Here is a 17,862-nt window from a genome sequence, read left to right on the forward strand (position 1 = left end):
GGGGCTACATGGCAGTTAAAAAATTGGGATTGGACACTTTCCCAAACTTTGAGGTACACTGTGCGTATAGGGTTGCCCCCCTCCCCGAGCTGGGGCAGTGTTGGTTGTGCACACGCACTGAACACCTCTGTGCATGACTGCACAGAGATCACAATAATGAAACTAGCTGGCAAAGCTAGTGTCCTTCAATAACAGAACAGGCTAACAATTCAGTTTCTCCCCTTATGCTTTAGAAGGGCTACACATAGCACATCTGAACAGTGACATGCTGGGGGGGAAATTACTACCCTGTCTTTTAGACCACATGTTATTCCTCTGAAACCCCTCTATCTATGCCTGTGAACTGTAAAAACAGTTCACACAGTAATGGTGCAGCTAGCATAATGTAAAAAACTGTTCACACTAAAACAAGCATACAAATTTGTAGTAACCTTGCCACACACTGAACAAATTTCACTAAGAAACAATGCAATTCAAGCCACAGAGGAAATTTTAAGTTGTGTTCAAGGACAGTGGTCCCCTACCATTTTACTGTATTTCTATCCCATCCAGCAATCAGATAAAGGTTATTTGATCATCATATAGCAGGGAGCATGTTTACACATTGAAAGGGATCTTTTAATCACTACTGAAACAGTGATTAACTTGTTCTATCATGAAAACACATTCTGCAGCTCTTGAAGCTTCAAACTCCTTCAATTCAAATGTATCACATGCACTAAACCCAACATGCCCATGAACTGATCTCTACTGCACCAGTACGTTTGATGAAGGGCAATATATAAATATTATGAACTACAACAAGAAGTTTACAGTCAGTTTTCATTATCCGCTAGGGTTAGGTTCCTGGAAAACCTAGTGTATAGCAAATTTGCAGATAACAAACCATTGATCAATGGGGTTAGGTACAAGGGGTACCATCAGAAGAATCTAGGAAAGCCTCAGTACACCAGTAGTGTGCAGCAGCAAGTGTAAAAATACCTCTGAATGCTACAGGGACCTTCACAATGGCACCTGCAACCAGCACAGGCCCCTTTAAAATAGCCAGCAGAAGCCTCCGCCTGTCATTTTAAAGGGGTCCACGCTGGTCATGGGCCATTCTGAAGGTCCCTACAGCCTCTGGAAGGACTTTGCATAGTAGATAATGAGAACAGAGATTCGGATAATGAGGGAAAGTAGCAATTCTGCCTCTTGTGGATAAGCAAATTCAGATAGCAAATTTGCATATAAAGATCACTGTATATAGATTTCTACTGGCAAAAGTGGTAAAATACATTTTTAAACAATTGGCTCAATGCATCTACCCATCTCCCATAAATTTCAATGTATACTAATTACAACTATAGCTTCAATCTCAACTTACTTGGAAGTAAGCTCTATTGAATTTAGGGAGATTTACTTCCAAACAAATATGAATACATTTGGGCAGCAAGTCAGAATTATCAATATTTGTGCACATTGCTGGCACTGTACCTATCAGAGCTTCAGAATGATGTATTGCATCCTGCCTTCAGAATATTTGAAATGACACAACGCATCAGCTGTACCATACAAATTAAGATGTACTTTATTTATACCTTGTCCCATAAAAAACTGCTTATTTTAGTAAAAATTGTGTAGTTTTACATTAAGAATGAATTTTTTAAAAACCGAACAGTCTCCAAGGTTCTGTTCATTAATTCTTCTTTCAAAGGTAGTGAAGTCTGGAATGCAACTATTTACAAGCATCAATTCCGATTAACTTTTTGGAGAGCTGCTACCAAAAAATAGGTCCCTAACCTGGAATGCAGCCCTTTATCTCAAAAGAAAGAGTCTGCTTGTGCCACAGTGTCCTTAGAAATATCTTGGAGGGAAAAAAATTTACACACGCGCGCACACACAGGTTCAAGCAGTATAAAACGCCACTGTCTTATGCTGAAGAAGTGGTCCCTGCAGTAAGAATTAAACTGCACTTGGCAAGAGAGTAGAAAACTACTCCTGCCTATCATATCCCTAGTCTTATTCACAGACTAACAACTGAACACTTATGCTAAAGATGCCCTACTAATGTTTCATGTTTCCAAACCACTGAAGTGTGGCAACATTGCCAGCGACTGTTTTGATCTTCAGAACTATAAACTGTTTACAAAGCCATCTGCTGTATATATAAATTAGGCAGTCACCCAATTTTGCAACTTAAGTCTTATGGTTTTAAAAACACACACACACAAATCAGTCAGGAGAGTGATTGCAATTTTACAGCTGCCATATGTTGGGTCTCCTGACTCCTGAGGAAGGAGATCTTCAGTTTGCCTTTAGTCGAGATTCAGGTCAAGACATTCCTTCCAACGAAAAGCAGCCTGTAGAATACAGTCATGAAGTGTAAGTGTCACAAACTAATATGCCTCCAGTTCAAATTCACCTTCTGCATGTTGGTCAACACTTCTCACTTTAGTAGGTGTGCTAGTACAGTTTTCCTGGAACAGAGGGTTAGGCAAAAAGTTAACACAACTCAAAGCTCATCATAATGTTCTGTGGATTATAAAGTGCAAGTATTTGCCAGCACCAATAAATGTGCTTTCTCAACAAACATCACATGGAAGGGGTGGGGGGTGGGGTACAATGGCAATGATTATAGGACTGCAGGATGTTTAGTTTTCCAAGTTGGGGGGACCCCCTGAAGCCATTACTGTGACGAAAAATAAGACCTGTAAAAACTCAGACATGTTTTTTCCTTACAACAGCTTTTTATATCCATTACCCACTCACTCAACCACCACCATTACTCACATAGCCTAACAGTGTATTATCCTTTCTTCTTTGTACCATTTGGCAAGAGCCCCTTTCTCAATCCAGTGAACACCTTCTAGTAAAAACTGTGCTTGGAGAGAAGGTACCTTTCCTTTTCATCCTTGTTCTCTATGGAAAGAGGAAGTTTCTCCCCTACACGTTAGGCTTTCGCAGAAAGTGTCAGCCATGTTTCATGGCTTCTTCCTACAAAATCCCAATGCAAAGAGGCAACCTCTTTTAGAATAGGGAGGGTTTTTTTTTTCTTTTTAATGCCTTATTGTTAGGGTTTTTTGCATAAGTCCAACTTGCATGTGCTTACTCTTGTTTCATGATGAGATTGCACAGAATGCAGCAACACAAAAAAGCCCAGCAAACACCTCTATATTTTCCGTTTTCTCTGAATATGGCATAGGAATCAGGACAGGAATGGGTACATGGCAACCACAATTAACAGGCTTGACTAGTATGTCAAGCCAAAATTTTAGACCAGGGTTGTCAAACATAAGGCCCAGGGGCCGGATGCAGCATGCGGAAGCTTTTTATCTGGCTCTCAGGCTCTCAAACATGGGCAGCAAACATGAAAATTGGGCTCTCCTATATCTTGAAATATGATCAAGATTTGCATGTTTTCTCTTCTGTCATTTGCAGCTAATGAGGTCCTAAGTGAGAAAAAGTGCTTATTTTTGGTTCTGACCTGTCTAATGACATCATTTCCTGCCTAATGACATCACTTCTAGCCCTCAGCGGGCATCATAAATGTTATTCAGCCCTTGGTTTGAAATGAGTTTGACACCCCTGTTTTAGACTCCCAATTCCAGGCTAACCCAATTCTGAAAACAGACACCTACCAAATTGCTTATGATGGTAAAAACTGCCTCTGTTCAGAGATATTTTAAAAATTGGATTTCATCTACTTTTACCCTATAAACAAATATGTGTATTGACATGTAGATTAGTAACTTTGGTGTTGGTTGCAAAGTTGAGTTAAACAGGAACCATGTGCACTACTGATGAGGTATAGATGCTGAAAAATTTAAAGTTTTCAACAGCTACTTACATCATTGTCCTGAGAGCTTGCTTGTGACCCAGCAGAATTACTTCCAATGGATTCAGTTTCCATATCACCAAGATCAACTGGACTACTGCAAAAAATATAACACCAGGATATGCAGTTAGCAATTTATACAAACTGTTTTCAACGTTTAGGATTAATAGGACTTTTTAATTTAGATAATCCGTTTCTTTTTTGCAGAAAAGCATAAATTTTGATTTCTCTTTCACATTGAGAGCTCAAATGGGGCATTGTGTTTGCAGCAAGAGCTGCACAGAAGAAAATATACATGAATCATCCACTTCCCAGTTCTTGGCAGAGTTCTATTTGCTATAATTAAAATCTTGTTCTAATCCTGCTACCAGATGCCAAGCACATGAACACATTTCTGGCAGTTCAGGGCTTAAATCTGACTTGCAGAAATGATACCAATTGTCTGATTAAACATTTAACATCCACCAATTTAAGCCTTTATAGTTCATACTATGAAATAACTAAGTTTGGACTTTCATTTAATATGTTTACTATTTTAGAAAAATGTATATGATAAATGGCTAATTTAATAAACTTACATTTTGTTCGTGATTTTTTTTTAACTCTATTAGAACAGTTAACGAAAAATTAAGCACAGCCACAAACCTTATATATTAGACATGATCCCTTGCTAATTGGGCAAAGAGGCACCTTTTAAATTGGTGTCCTTTTATATTTAGCAGAGGGAGAGCAACTGGCAATTTTCACCCCAGCATGGTGTCTTTCCCAGTGGCTGCTGCTGGTCTCTTTTGAATCTTTTTAGGACTGTGAGCCCTTTAGGGTCAGGAACCATTTACTTATTAGTTTAGCTATGTTAATCACTTTGCAAAACTTTTTGTTTAAAAGCAGTATATAAATATTCTTAGTAATCCCAAAAATGTTACACACTTTGAAGTCTCATCTGTTTCAGTGAAAGGATGTTAAGCAGCTGCTAAACTTTCCCGCTGACAGAGTTTTAAAATGCTCAACACTGACTAAATTTCAAAACAAACTCTTTTCCACTCTAGGTATAGATGCCAAAACCATGACCAAGACCATTTAGCTGCACATCAAGTGACTAAGAGCCAAATCATATGCTATCTCCCATAGGGGATGGACATGTGCATTGTCACACGTGTGCCGTAAACAAGTTGCAGCTGCAAACACGTTGCAGTCGCATGGAGGCTTGTGCCATTGGCGGTCCACTGGTGGAGTTGTGCCTGTCTACTGGGTAAGGACACTGCTGGGTGGTGAGCAGAATGGGGGTGGAGACGAGGCATTTTTGGGCAGGGAAGAGTGCAGTTCAGACTTGGGCAGGGACAATGGAAGATGCCTCCGCCACACTCTGACCCTTATCCTGAGCCTGAAAGCCCTATATCAGGCTACTCATTTCTGCACCAGCATTTGAACTGGTCCAGATCCAAGTAGCCTCACTGGGCAGGCTGAGGCTCAAAACGAGGAAAGGGAACAAACGTTCCCTTACTTTAAGACTTCTGGCTGACTCCCTGCCTTGGCGATCATTTCAGCATCAATGTACCATGGGACAAGCAGCCTGGTTAGGATTTGGCTGTGAAGCTTTTCAGAAGCAAAGTTTAGTATCACATCCAGAATGAGGTTTTCTTCTTGGAAAATAAAAGCTCATGTTTGATTTGTAAATTTAAATATTCATAAGATGAGAACCGAGTAAACTGAACTTAGATAGCTAAATCGCATAACCCAACTTTTTTTAAACTTTATTTTTGTATTAACTTTATAAAAAACCATAATGTTTATAGAACAGAAGTCAGCACAAGCTAACCCACCAAAAAGTTAGTCTGATTATCTACGCTCCCTAAACTACATGTAAATTTCAAAAGGATCTCACAGAATTCAAAATAAATGCTTACAGAATGGGCTGAGTGAGTGATTGTGGCTATACATGAACAGCATGTCCTACAGCTGGAATACAATGCCTTGCTAGTCCCTGGACCACAACATCAATCCTACAGAAAAAAATAAATATTTGTTCTGCCATATTTATAATGCTATAATAAGAGCAGCTATTTTCCCAAGACTCTTTCATAAAAAAAAAAAAAATCAATTGTGTTCAATCTAATCAATGGAGTTAAAGTATCTTAACTGTACACTGGTTTGTTATCTATAAGCACAATTTTAAATGAATTTATTTAGAAGATTTATATACTGTACTGCCTTTCCCCAGACTAAACGCCTGGGGCTCAAGGCGGTTAGAACTGAATATAAACATCTCTAACCTGGCTATTTTATTACAAGCTTACTACAACTGAAATCCTGACAACCTCAAGAAATATTTCTAGTCTTTATTTTTATCTGCTCTGAAACAGTTCCTACTTACATTATTTGAGCATCACTGCCTTCTTCAGCAGGAGGGTCCCAAAAGTGCAGTGCAACCTTCCAGAGTCTAATTTGTTGGTCCCAAGATCTTCGGCTATATTTCTTAAATTTATTGGGTGTCCTTGGATGTACCCCTGGAACTCGTAGACACCTTAAGAACAAATATTAAGCCAAGTTCAATGATTAAGACAGTGATTCCCAACTGTGGGTTTGGATTCATTGGTGGGTCACAATCTGATTTTTTGGTGGGTCGACAAAGGGTGATGGAAAGATCAGAATTAATTGCCTCGAGCCCTGAGGCTACTCAAAAATCAGATACTGTACGCTGGTAACTGCTATGCAAAGAGCTCAGCTCTTGCAATTTGCAAGCATGTATAAATATAGGGAGATAAAAGTCTGAAAGACTTTTTTTAGGTATTTTAACTCATAAAATTCCTTTTGAGATCTTTTTTAAAAGACTGGTAAACCTAGGTGGGTTCTGATAAAGTCCTTTTAAAAGTGCACTTATTGATCCACTTACTCATGGATTGGGTCAATGGAGCCCCACCACGCATGCACCCTCCAGAGGCAAGGGGAACTTTGCTCCCCTCCCATCCAGAGGATCCTCCAAGCCTCTGCCAGGCTCAGAGTGAGCCTGAGAAGGCAAAAAATGTGACTTCTGGTTTCTCTTAATGCCTTATAAGGCCGCTAACAGGCTGCGGCTTCTGCTGGGCTCAGAGGATTCTATGAAGACAAAGGGAGCAGAACTCTCCACACCTCTAGAAGGTGGGGGGGGGGATTTGCCTAAATCCATAGTTTTACTTAACTGTGGGGAGTTCTGGAACAGAACATCTACAGATAAGGAGCACACCTGTACTATATTATCAACTTTACATAGCAGCAATATATTTCGATACTTTGCATAAGAATTGAAGTACCAAGCGAGCTACTATAAACACACATAATTTCTGAAACCGAGAAAAATCCTATGTCAAATTCCATATACAGGGATGTTCCAGTATCTGTGGAGGGGGGTTCTGTTCTGGACTCCCCCCCGCAACAGATACAGTATTTTAACAGGATAGAGAAAGTGAAGGGGAGTGTTAAAAATAGCTGTGTTTACCTTAGTGCAGTGAAACTGCTGCATTTTCAGGGTTGCAGGCAGCCTTCTAAGCCCAAGAATGTAGCCCAAGAAGGCTTCACAACCAGGAGGAAGATGCATTGTGATGCATTCTGGGGCAACATTAAATGAAAGGAAAAACTTAGGAATGACCAGAAAGAGGCTGCAGACAGCTCAGAAGGCTGCCTGCAACCCCTAAAGCACAATGATTTTGCTGCCCTAAGGTAAGCAAAGCTATTTTTAACTTTTCCCTTCACTTTCACTATCTTTTTAAAGGGCTTCCCCAGTATCTGTGGAACCTCAATTAACTCAAACCACAGATAGCAAACAACTAATACTGCGGTATGCATGTACAGCAGAATTCCAACAGCTTGGCATCCTCGGGATCTAGGCAGTCCCATCACACAATCAGAAGGTTCTATCCTGCCTTCAGTGATCCCCCCAATCTCATATCCCTGCCGCTATTATTGCCCAAATCAAATAATGGTGTCACAACATATTAACAAACTACTCAGACTGTCCCCAAGCGACCTCCATAGCCTGTCTTGACACTGCCATCACACAACTGCTCCTGCGCAGGGACCAGTCAAGTCAGAAATCTGCTCCTGAACTGGTAACACCCCTGGACAATTTTGATGCTGGACTACCAGGAAACAATTGGGTACTGGTTTATTGGAGTTTTACAGTAATGAACACCATGAATGAAATACAGCAGAAACTTATGCCCAAGCAATGTATAAACTTACCTGGGAACTTCTCGAATATATCTATCATATGCCAGGGTGTTCTTCCCATAATTTATTTGTTTCTGACGTCTCATTAGAACAGCCTCGTCTGTCTCAAGTTCCACAGCTGGTGTAGATTCCTTTGAGTCAGAACTGAAGAGCCAACATATTGATTTTCATTTTTAAGCCTATCCCATTTTAAGACATCATAACAAACTGACAGCCACAGAAGTTCAAAACTTAAAATGATTTAATGAGGAAGGTAATAAAGACACAGTTACAGCTGCAATTACCTGCTGCTTCTGTAAAATTAACATATTAACAAAAAGGAAACCTAGTCAATATAGAGGTAAGTAAAAGCTCTTTTGTGGATTTCCGAACAAAATTTGTTACTACTTAAAAGGCATAGTGACATGCATAGTGACATGCATAGTGACATGCAAACAACTTCTTTAAACTATACAATAAGCTTTATTCTTACCTTCCAGAAGACAGCCTTCTTTCTCTTCCAAATTCATTTATCAAGAGTTTCCTTTTGTATCTACAGAAAAGCTTAATTTTAGTAAATTATTTCCATTACTTCATCACCTTAGCCTAAGTCATATTCATATAAATTTCAGCTAATCAGTTGCAGCCCTACCTAGTTGGGCCTAGACATTACCCATGCACTTATCACATCCACATTAGACTTCTGGAACATACTATATACAGGGGTGCTTTTCAAAATGGTTTGAAACCCTCAACTGGTTGAGAATGTCACTGCCAGATTACGCGGGTGAAGGCAACAGATAGGAACACAGTATCCATTTTGCATCATCTGCACTGAGTACCAATTTGTTTCTAAGCTTAATTCAAAGTTTCATTCCATGGGACTGCTTTCATTCCATGGAACTGATTTACCCAGAAAGCAGAGCTGCCTTCAGGTTTTGGCTGCTCCATCTACTTTGCACAATACAATGTGATAAACAAGCAGTATCATTTTTTTATGCCATAAAAATGTCAAGTTACAAAAAGAATGGAAGTGGTTCTGTGTTATCCAGCTTAAACTAGCGGTGACAACATGGTATTCTTGACACAGCCCAGAAAGAAAAGTGACAGTATTTTAGGCTCTCCTTGTAAGGAACAAAAATCATTTCTTGCATTTGAGCTATAGGTTTTCCCACATTCAACGTATCAGACACTGATAGAACATTCTCATCTACCTCACAAAACTTCCATACCTTGCCATTTCTTTATTAACATTAGTCCTCATTTCATCTTCTTCAACTGCAGTCCCCCAGTCTGAACACCTTGAACGAGGTTTATGGCCATCTGGTGTTGTGAAACTATATTCCCAATAAAAATGAAATAGCTTTACTGCAATATCTAATATACATAACATAAACATGAAGTTTTAACTAGTAGGTCTTTAAAAATTCCAGTCCAAATTTTAGCTGTTAAGGTTCTTTAAGCAAAGCAATTGCCTTTTAAGAACATAAATTGTGCTAGTAGTGTTGCAATAAGAACTGTTTGGGCTTATTGGGCATGGTCCATGAAGATTTTTATTTCCTAACATTTCGTCCACAACTAGGGTAGACATTTTCAAATGACTAGATATGAGAACCACAGATTGTTCATCTTACCCCAGAGAAACTGACAATAACTGCCCACTGATCTTGTTAAACATGTGTTCTTTAAAGGCCTATGTACTTTCTTTCCACAACCCAGTTCTTTACCTGTTCCAAATTCCTGGATTCTAGCATTTCTAAGGGCTGGTAGCCAAATACTGCTGATGCGCAAAGTCTCTTCCTTTCTGTTCATATTGTTACAGTGTTTTTGTATCTCTATCGCTTCTCCAAAAGTTCAAGTGTGGTAAGGGATAGTTGTAGACTACATTTGTGCATGTTTGAAATCCATCTTTTGGCCTGTCTTTGCCATGTTCTTAACCACAGCTGATTTGTCAACCTGTGGCAACCAACAGTGCCTCTCATGTTCCTTTACCCTGGTGTCGGTGCTCCTTCTCGTAGTGCCTATGTACACTTGACCACAACTACACAGGATTCTATAAACCTCTGCCAAGAAGCGGGGGTCCATTTGAAACTAGAAATTCCAACTCTTCCCCCCCCCTTTCTGACAAGGTGCTTTACTTTGGACATCCACAAGCATTGAATGAATCTCAAACAAATCCTTTGGTGGGTTGGGAAAACAGGGTGGGTTGAGTTGGGAAGTTCCATACTTCTAAGAAAGTGTTATTTGTCTTATCTGAAAGTACAGACAGGTCCCCCATATCAGGTATCCACAGCTTCAGTTATCCAGAGCACCCTGCCATCCCCATTAAGTTACCTTATTTTTTGTGTAGTCACTCTGGAAGTACCTGTTTCTTGCTTTGTTTTAAGCAAGTTTAAAGCAAGAAATACACGTGCTTACAGTAAACTACACAAAAGGTAATTTAATGAGTTCCCCCATATCCATGGTTTCCTTGTCCACGGGGGAAGCAGATATAGGGGCCCAATTGTATTGAGATACTGGGTATAAATGATAGCATTTCACTAAGTACTCGATCACCTCATCTTCTACAAAATCCATTATCATGTTACCCCTTGACTTTTATATATCTCACAATACTTATGGAAAATATTTTTATATACATACCTATCTGGCCTGCTGCCAAGAAGTTTGCATGTATTTTCATCATCAAAAGTAGACAAGGTTGAATCAGATTCATTTCTGTGTTTACCATCCACACCACGCTTCCTTCCTTGAGTCCAACGAGGTGGTGGTCTGTGAAAAACAGTTTTAAAATGAAGGCATAGGCCAGGGATGTCATACTCATTTCATACAGGGCGCCAAATAGCATTCATGATGCCTGCTGAGGGCTGGAAGCTATGTCATTAAGCAGGTGAGGACCAGAAATGAGCACTTTTTTCCTCACTTAGGAACTCATGAGCTGCAAATGCAGAAGAGAAAATACACAAATTTTCAAGATACAAGAGAGCCTAATTATCATGCAGGTTGCCCTTTCAGCAGAGACACCTCAGCACAGCTCAGCAGCTGAAAAGTAGCCAATGGTGGTGCCGAGATCCTGAGGGCCAGATAAAGAGCTTCCCGATGCTGCATCCAGCCCCTGGGCCTTGTGATTGACACCCTTGCATAGGATGCGGACTGAACAACTAGATATATTGCAAAGTAGTTAGAAAACACTGAAGTTACATTTATGCTATTTAAGCTCCTACCATGAAAACCTAACATAAGTGCATACTGCCACCTTAATATGGCACAAAGATTTTTTATTTTAATGCCCCTTAAAAGCTGCATTCCAGATCCTGAATGTTTATCCAAATGCATTTAGAAATGAATGTTTATCCAAATGCAGCAATTTTCAACCACTATGCCTTGGCACACTGGTGTGCCATGGATGGTCTACACATGTGCTACAGGAGTTTGGAGGAGGGTCCTTTATTCAAAGGGCCATTGGGGGATACAAGCTCCCCCAATAGCAGAGCAGTGTGCCACATCAATTGTAAAAAAAAAAAAGATGATGTGCCTTAACAGCCTTGACAGTGTGCTGTGAGATGAAAAAGGTTGAAAATAGCTGATTTAGGGGAAACGCTCTTGTGTATGTCTTGTACCTAGGGTGAAGTGTCCTGTTTGCCCAGGATAGTCTTGGATTCTGTGTGTTGTCCTGGCATTCCAGTTTCTCTTTAGTCCCAGAATTGAGACCAAGGTGCCAAGTCTCACACCTGACTGATGCCTGGCTTAAGGGTGGAACCTTGTTTTGACTTAGAACAACAGCGGTTCCTTACAGCTTTCAGACAGTTTTTCTGATGTCTGGAGTATGCTTGTGCACTCTTTTTATCGCAGTTTTGATAGAGGTTACAGGATTCCTTGTTGCTGCTTCATTTGAGGCTATCACCAGCTAAAGAGGTGGGAAGTTTGCAGCTTCCTTTCATTTTTAGAAGTTCAAACACCCCCTTCTTCTGTGTTTTGTTTCTTCAGTCTGGTTGCTCTCCCCTCTTGGTTAGCGGCCCTGTAAGAATGGTACAATGCATGTATGCACTGTACTTACCAGAGCATTAGGTCAGAGCTCACTATGTAACTGACCACCACTGCTGTCACTCCTACATGGCATGAGAGAAAGATGATAGGAAGGACAAGTCCCAGAAAAATGAGCCAGGTTGGGATTCAATCTTGGGAACTACAGGTTACTTGTTGAAGAAAGCATCTAAGGTAGATTGCCTTGCCTGTTTCTTCTCCCAAAACATTTCCTGGTAGCAAGCTACTGGTCCTATCCTTGCCAAAACACACTGCTTTCCTTGGTTACAGCACTAGCCAGAATATGCAGCTTCTACTGGCTGAAAGCAAAGTGCAAACAATTCTGCTTTTCTGTATTAAACTTTTGAATGTTTTTAATAGATTTTAACCTTTTTATAGACACTCAGAACAAACTGCTACAGCAAAAGTGTTATAAACAGAGGTGTTTTTTTCTGGTAAATAAGATAAGATTGCAGCCTAAGTCTTACTGAACACAATGGGCTTACTTCTGAGTAAAACACTGTTTTCAAACACCTCATAGGAGATACATGTACATGTAACACTAACAGTACATGTTGCGCTAACAAAATACAGGTAAAACATTTTTCATACTTTAAAAACACTACACAAATGCCAAGTTTTGTTGCACCTTTTCAAGATTCCAGGGTTGAGTTAAGTTCAGGAATGCGAGATTCATCCAGGGCTGTTCAAGAACAGGAGCCTTGTAGTGCAGTCTGGAAGTAGGAGAGATCCCTCCCTCCCCCCCAATAAACCTTATAATGCAAAAAGATCACATTTGGGACAGGTTGCCAGCCTGATCATTTTATTGGTATACAGTACAGAGGTGGTGGTCTATTTTCTTCCTCAATTATCCCTGTTTAGTGTAGCGATAGGAGTTTTGGTTTGGTTTATTAATCTCACATCATGCATTATCCCAATTCTCTCTTCCCAAAAATACTTGCTATAAACTTGTTGGAGGCCTTAAGAAGGCCAATTCCATCTCTCTCTTTCACCCCTTCCACTCATTTTCTTTTCAGTTTCAGTATTCTATGTCTCAACTGCTCTCAACTCTACACCCTCAACTTTCTGGAAGGTCTTGGAAAGTCAAACAGCTATTTGAAGAGCTTTTTAAAGTGCCTCTTTCCTTTTAATGTACTAGTTTAGATACCTCTGCATTGCTTCTCAGTATGGAAACATCACTACCTTGTTCTTGGATGCCTTGGATGTTCTTGATCTCAGATCACTTCCAGACTGATAAGCATTTAATCTACTAAATTCACTGTCATTTTGTATAACAAAGTATTGCATCTCCCCAATCCTAACACCACTTCTGCTAACATGTGGCAGAGCAGCTTTTAAACTGATCCCTGGGGGAAGGCCAACAAGAGCCGAGGGGCATCTGGTTCGGGACTCCTCATCCCTATGGGACAAGGATGGGGAGGTTAGAGAAAAACAAGACAAAGGCAGAGTAGGAGAAGAAATTGGGAATGGTAGCGTGATGGGATGTGATAGACGGTTTGGCACAATGAGAGGATGCAGAGACAAAGGAGCGAATAAGCAGCCCATCCTGGGGCATTCCATGTACAAATGCTTTTATGCAAATGCCCGAAGTCTCCGAGCAAAGATGGGAGAACTGGAATGTCTGGTGACAAGGGAAAACATTGACATAGTGGGCATAACGGAAACCTGGTGGAATGCGGAAAATCAGTGGGATACCGCAATCCCGGGCTATAAACTCTACAGGAGAGACAGGGAGGGGCATGTTGAAGGTGGAGTAGCCGTTTAGGTTAAGGAAGGGATAGAATCCAGCAAAGTAGAGATTGAAGGCAGGTCCGACTCCACCATAGAATATCTGTGGGTTAAATTACCAGGCCTGTGGAGCGATGTAATACTGGGGGCGTACTATCGTCCTCCAGACCAGAAATCAGAAGGGGAACTTGAAATGAGGAAACAGATCAGGGAGGTGACAAGGAGGGACAGGGTTTTAATCAGGGGGGGCTTCAATTATCCTCATATTGACTGGGTCAATTTGTGTTCTGGTCACGAAAAGGAGACCAGATTTCTTGACATGCTAAATGACTGTGCCTTAGAGCAGCTAGTCATGGAGCCCACCAGAGGACAGGTGACTCTAGATTTAATATTGTGCGGTACTCAGGACCCAGTTAGAGATATCAGTGTTACGGAGCAATTGGGGAACAGTGATCATGCTGTGATCCGTTTCGACATGCACGTCGAGGGAAGAATACCGGGCAAATCTCTCACAAAAACCCTTGACTTCTGACGGGCGGACTTCCCTCAAATGAGGAGGCTGGTTAGAAGGAGGTTGAAAGGGAAGATAAAAAGAGTCCAGTCTCTCCAGAGTGCATGGAGGCTGCTTAAAACAATAGTAATAGGGGCCCAGCAGTGGTGTATACCGCAAAGGAAGAAGGGTTCCACTAAATCCAGGAGGCTGCCCGCATGGCTAACGAGCCAAGTCAGAGAGGCTGTAAAGGGCAAGGAAGCTTCCTTCCGTAAATGGAAGTCTTGCCCTAATGAGGAGAATAAAAAGGAACATAAACTGTATACGGGAGGCCAAGAGAGACTAAGAAGAACGCATGGCCAGCAACATTAAAGAAAATAATAAAAGCTTCTTCAAATATGTTAGAAGCAGGAAACCCGCCAGAGAAGCGGTTGGCCCTCTGGATAGTGAGGGAGGGAAAGGGGAGATAAAAGGAGACTTAGAGATGGCAGAGAAATTAAATCAGTTCTTTGCTTCTGTCTTCACAGCAGTAGACCTCGGGAAGATACCGCTGCCCGAACAGCCCCTCCTGACATAGGAATGAAGTCAGTTAGAAGTTAAAAGAGAAGATGTTTCAGACTTCATTGGTAAAGTTCAATAAGTCACCGGGCCCTGATGGCATCCACCCAAGAGTTATTAAGGAATTGAAGAATGAAGTTGCAGATCTCTTGACTATGCAACTTGTCCCTCAAAACGGCCACGGTGCCAGAAGATTGGAGGATAGCAAATGTCACGCCTATCTTTAAAAAGGGAAAGAGGGGGGACCTGGGAAACTATAGGCCAGTCAGCCTAATATCTATATGGGGTAAGATGGTGGAATGCCTCATCAAAGATAGAATCTCAAAACACATTGCTTTGCTGACGCCTTGCTGAGGGAGAATCAGCATGGTTTCTGTAAGGGTAAGTCTTGCCTCACGAACCTTATAGAATTCTTTGAAAAGGTCAACAGACATGTGGATGCTGGAGAACCCATAGACATTATATATCTGGACTTTCAGAAGGCGTTCGACATGGTCCCTCACCAAAGGCTACTAAAAAAACTCCACAGTCAGGGAATTAGAGGACAGGTCCTCTCATCCACTGAGAACTGGTTGAAGACCAGGAAACAGAGAGTGGGGGGTCAATGGGCAATTTTCACAATGGAGAGAGGTGAAAAGCAGTGTGCCACAAGGATCTGTCCTGGGACCGGTGCTCTTCAACCATAAATGACCTGGAGACAGGGGTGAGCAGTGAGGTGGCTAAGTTTGCCGACAACACCAAACTTTTCTGAGTGGTGAAGACCAGAAGTGATTGTGAGGAGCTCCAGAAGGATCTCTCCAGACTGGCAGAATAGGCAGCAAAATGGCATATATGCTTCAATGTCAGTAAGTGTAAAGTCATGCACATTGGGGCAAAAAATCAAAACTTCACATATAGGCTGATAGGTTCTGAGCTGTCTTGTGACAGATCAAGAGAGAGATCTTGGGGTGGTGGTGGACAGGTCGATCAAAGTGTTGACCCAATGTGCGGCAGCAGTGAAGAAGGCCAATTCTATGCTTCGGATCATTAGAAAAGGTATTGAGAACAAAATGGCTAATATTATAATGCCGTTTACAAATCGATGGTAAGGCCACACCTGGAGTATTGCGTCCAGTTCTGGTCGCCTCATCTCAAAAAGGACATAGTGGAAATGGAAAAGGTGCAAAAGAGAGCGACTAAGATGATTACTGGGCTGCGGCACCTTCCTTATGAGGAAAGGCTATAGCGTTTGGGCCTCTTCAGCCTAGAAAAGAAACACCTGAGGGGGGGACATGATTGAGACATACAAAATTATGCATGGGAAGGAGAAAGTGGATAAACAGATGCTCTTTACACTCTCATATAACACCAGAACCAGGGAACATTCACTCAAATTGAGTGTTGGGAGGGTAAGGACAGACAAAAGAAAATATTTCTTTACTCAGCATGTGGTCAGTCTGTGGAACTCCTTGCTGCAGGATGTGGTGACGGCATCTCTCCTAGATGCCTTTAAAAGGGGATTGGACAAGTTTCTGGAGGAAAAATCCATTATGGGTTACAAGCCATGATGTGTATGTGCAACCTCCTGACTTTAGAAATCGGCTATGTCAGAATGCCAGATGCAAGGGAGGGCACCAGGATGCAGGTATCTTGTGTGCTCCCTGGGGCATTTGGTAGGCCACTGTGAGATACAGGAAGCTGGACAAAATGGGCCTATGGCCTGATCCAGTGGGGCTGTTCTTATGTTCTTAACATGAGTCCCCCAACCATCAACTCATTTTCAACATTCTGCAATTCGTGGAGGCCACTGAACATACTTAGTCCACATCAGGCTATGCTTGAGAATTTTTCCTCCTTTACTCTCACTTTCGGTTTTCAGAAATGTGTGTGTCTAGCCAGCCCCCAGGGGATGTGGAAACCATTACCTTGTTTTGCAAGCTGCCCTATTTCACATTGAAAGCAATGCACACTCAAGACACCAGAGTTCACTTCTAGTATAGTATATAACAACAGTTTTAACCCATCTAAATGGTTTACACATTGGGTCCTGTTGTGCATATGCAACACTGGGCAGTTCAGGACTCTGCCTTAAGAGGACTGATATGAAAGGAAGCAAAACCATAGTCAACTTCAGAAACTAGAAAAAATAAGAGATGGGGGAAGAAGTAGTACTTGTTTGAAGCATTGTGAGGCCAGTGTTACAGATATATGCCATTCCGCTCATGCCTTATTTGTTTTAAACCGAAATCCTATGCATGTCTACTTAGAAGTAAGTCTCACTATAGTCAACAGGGCTTACTCCCAGGAAAGTGTGGATAAGCTTGCAGCCTTACAGCCCAATCCTATCTATGTCTACTCAGACGTCTCATTCTAGTCAATAGAGCTTACTCCCAGGTAAGTGCAGACAGGATGGCAGCCTTACAGCCTCATCCTACGAACGCCTACTCAGAAGTCAGCCCCATTACAGTCAATGGGGCTTAATCTCAGGTAAGTGCGGACAGGACGGCAGCCTTACAGCCTTATCCTACGCACGCCTACTCGGAAGTCAGTCCCATTACAGTCAATGGGGCTTACTCCCAGGTAAGTGCGGATAGGACGGCAGCCTTACAGCCTCATCCTACGCACACCTACTCAGAAGTAAGCCCCATTCTAGTCTATGGGGCTTACTCCCAGGTAAGGGTAGACAGGATAGCAGTCTTCGTGTCAGCAACCAACATCCATTCTGCTGCCCCCTCGGTGCCCAGGAAGGCCTCCCAGTGGCCCTCGCGCGGCCCCACGAAGCGAGCCGAGGGCAGCTGGCGGCGGCGCTGGCACGCAAATGGCGGAGCAAAGCGGGCTGGGGGCGCTTTGGCTCAGACCAGGCGCACGTACCTGTTGGGAGCGCGACCGCCCAGGGGGCTCCGCTGGCGAGAGGACATGACGGCGGGCAGGACGAGACACGACGGCCGTCAGCGCGCCCGAGGACACCGTCTTCCTCCTGCCGCACCACAACCCTTCGCGACAACGACGACTGCGCTCGCGCCACGGCCGACTCCCAGCGCGCGCAACGGAACTCCACCCGTCACGG

At 42.1% G+C, this 17,862-nt stretch overlaps 1 protein-coding gene across 2 annotated transcripts; it reads right to left on the bottom strand.

Annotated features, from left to right (window-relative positions):
- Positions 1–1,093: 1,093 nt before the first annotated feature.
- SLBP (stem-loop histone mRNA binding protein) lies at positions 1,094–17,862 on the bottom strand. 2 transcript variants are annotated; one of them, XM_066621021.1, is made up of 8 exons: positions 17,667–17,862; positions 10,640–10,768; positions 9,229–9,333; positions 8,490–8,549; positions 8,030–8,161; positions 6,186–6,335; positions 3,827–3,911; positions 1,094–2,339 (listed from the first exon to the last, which is right to left on the bottom strand). In XM_066621021.1, exons 1-8 carry the CDS (start codon positions 17,711–17,713, stop codon positions 2,295–2,297), a joined length of 753 nt encoding a protein of 250 aa, XP_066477118.1. In that variant the 5' UTR covers positions 17,714–17,862; the 3' UTR covers positions 1,094–2,294. The 2 variants fall into 2 exon arrangements, with proteins under 2 accessions (XP_066477118.1, XP_066477117.1); XM_066621020.1 differs by having other exon boundaries at positions 1,094–2,456.

Source organism: Tiliqua scincoides, chromosome 3, assembly GCF_035046505.1.
Source record: "Tiliqua scincoides isolate rTilSci1 chromosome 3, rTilSci1.hap2, whole genome shotgun sequence".
Classification (NCBI taxonomy): Eukaryota; Metazoa; Chordata; class Lepidosauria; order Squamata; family Scincidae; genus Tiliqua; species Tiliqua scincoides.

Bases quoted from the DNA above. Each gene is read 5' to 3' on its own strand.
- SLBP (XM_066621020.1), bottom strand. From the start codon at position 17,713: ATGTCCTCTCGCCAGCGGAGCCCCCTGGGCGGTCGCGCTCCCAACAG. The intron at 9,334-10,639 runs GTATGTATATAA...TTGGGAATATAG, and splicing joins CTTGGCAGCAGGCCAGATAG to TTTCACAACACCAGATGGCC. The intron at 8,550-9,228 runs GTATGGAAGTTT...GCTTTTCTGTAG, and splicing joins GTTAATAAAGAAATGGCAAG to ATACAAAAGGAAACTCTTGA.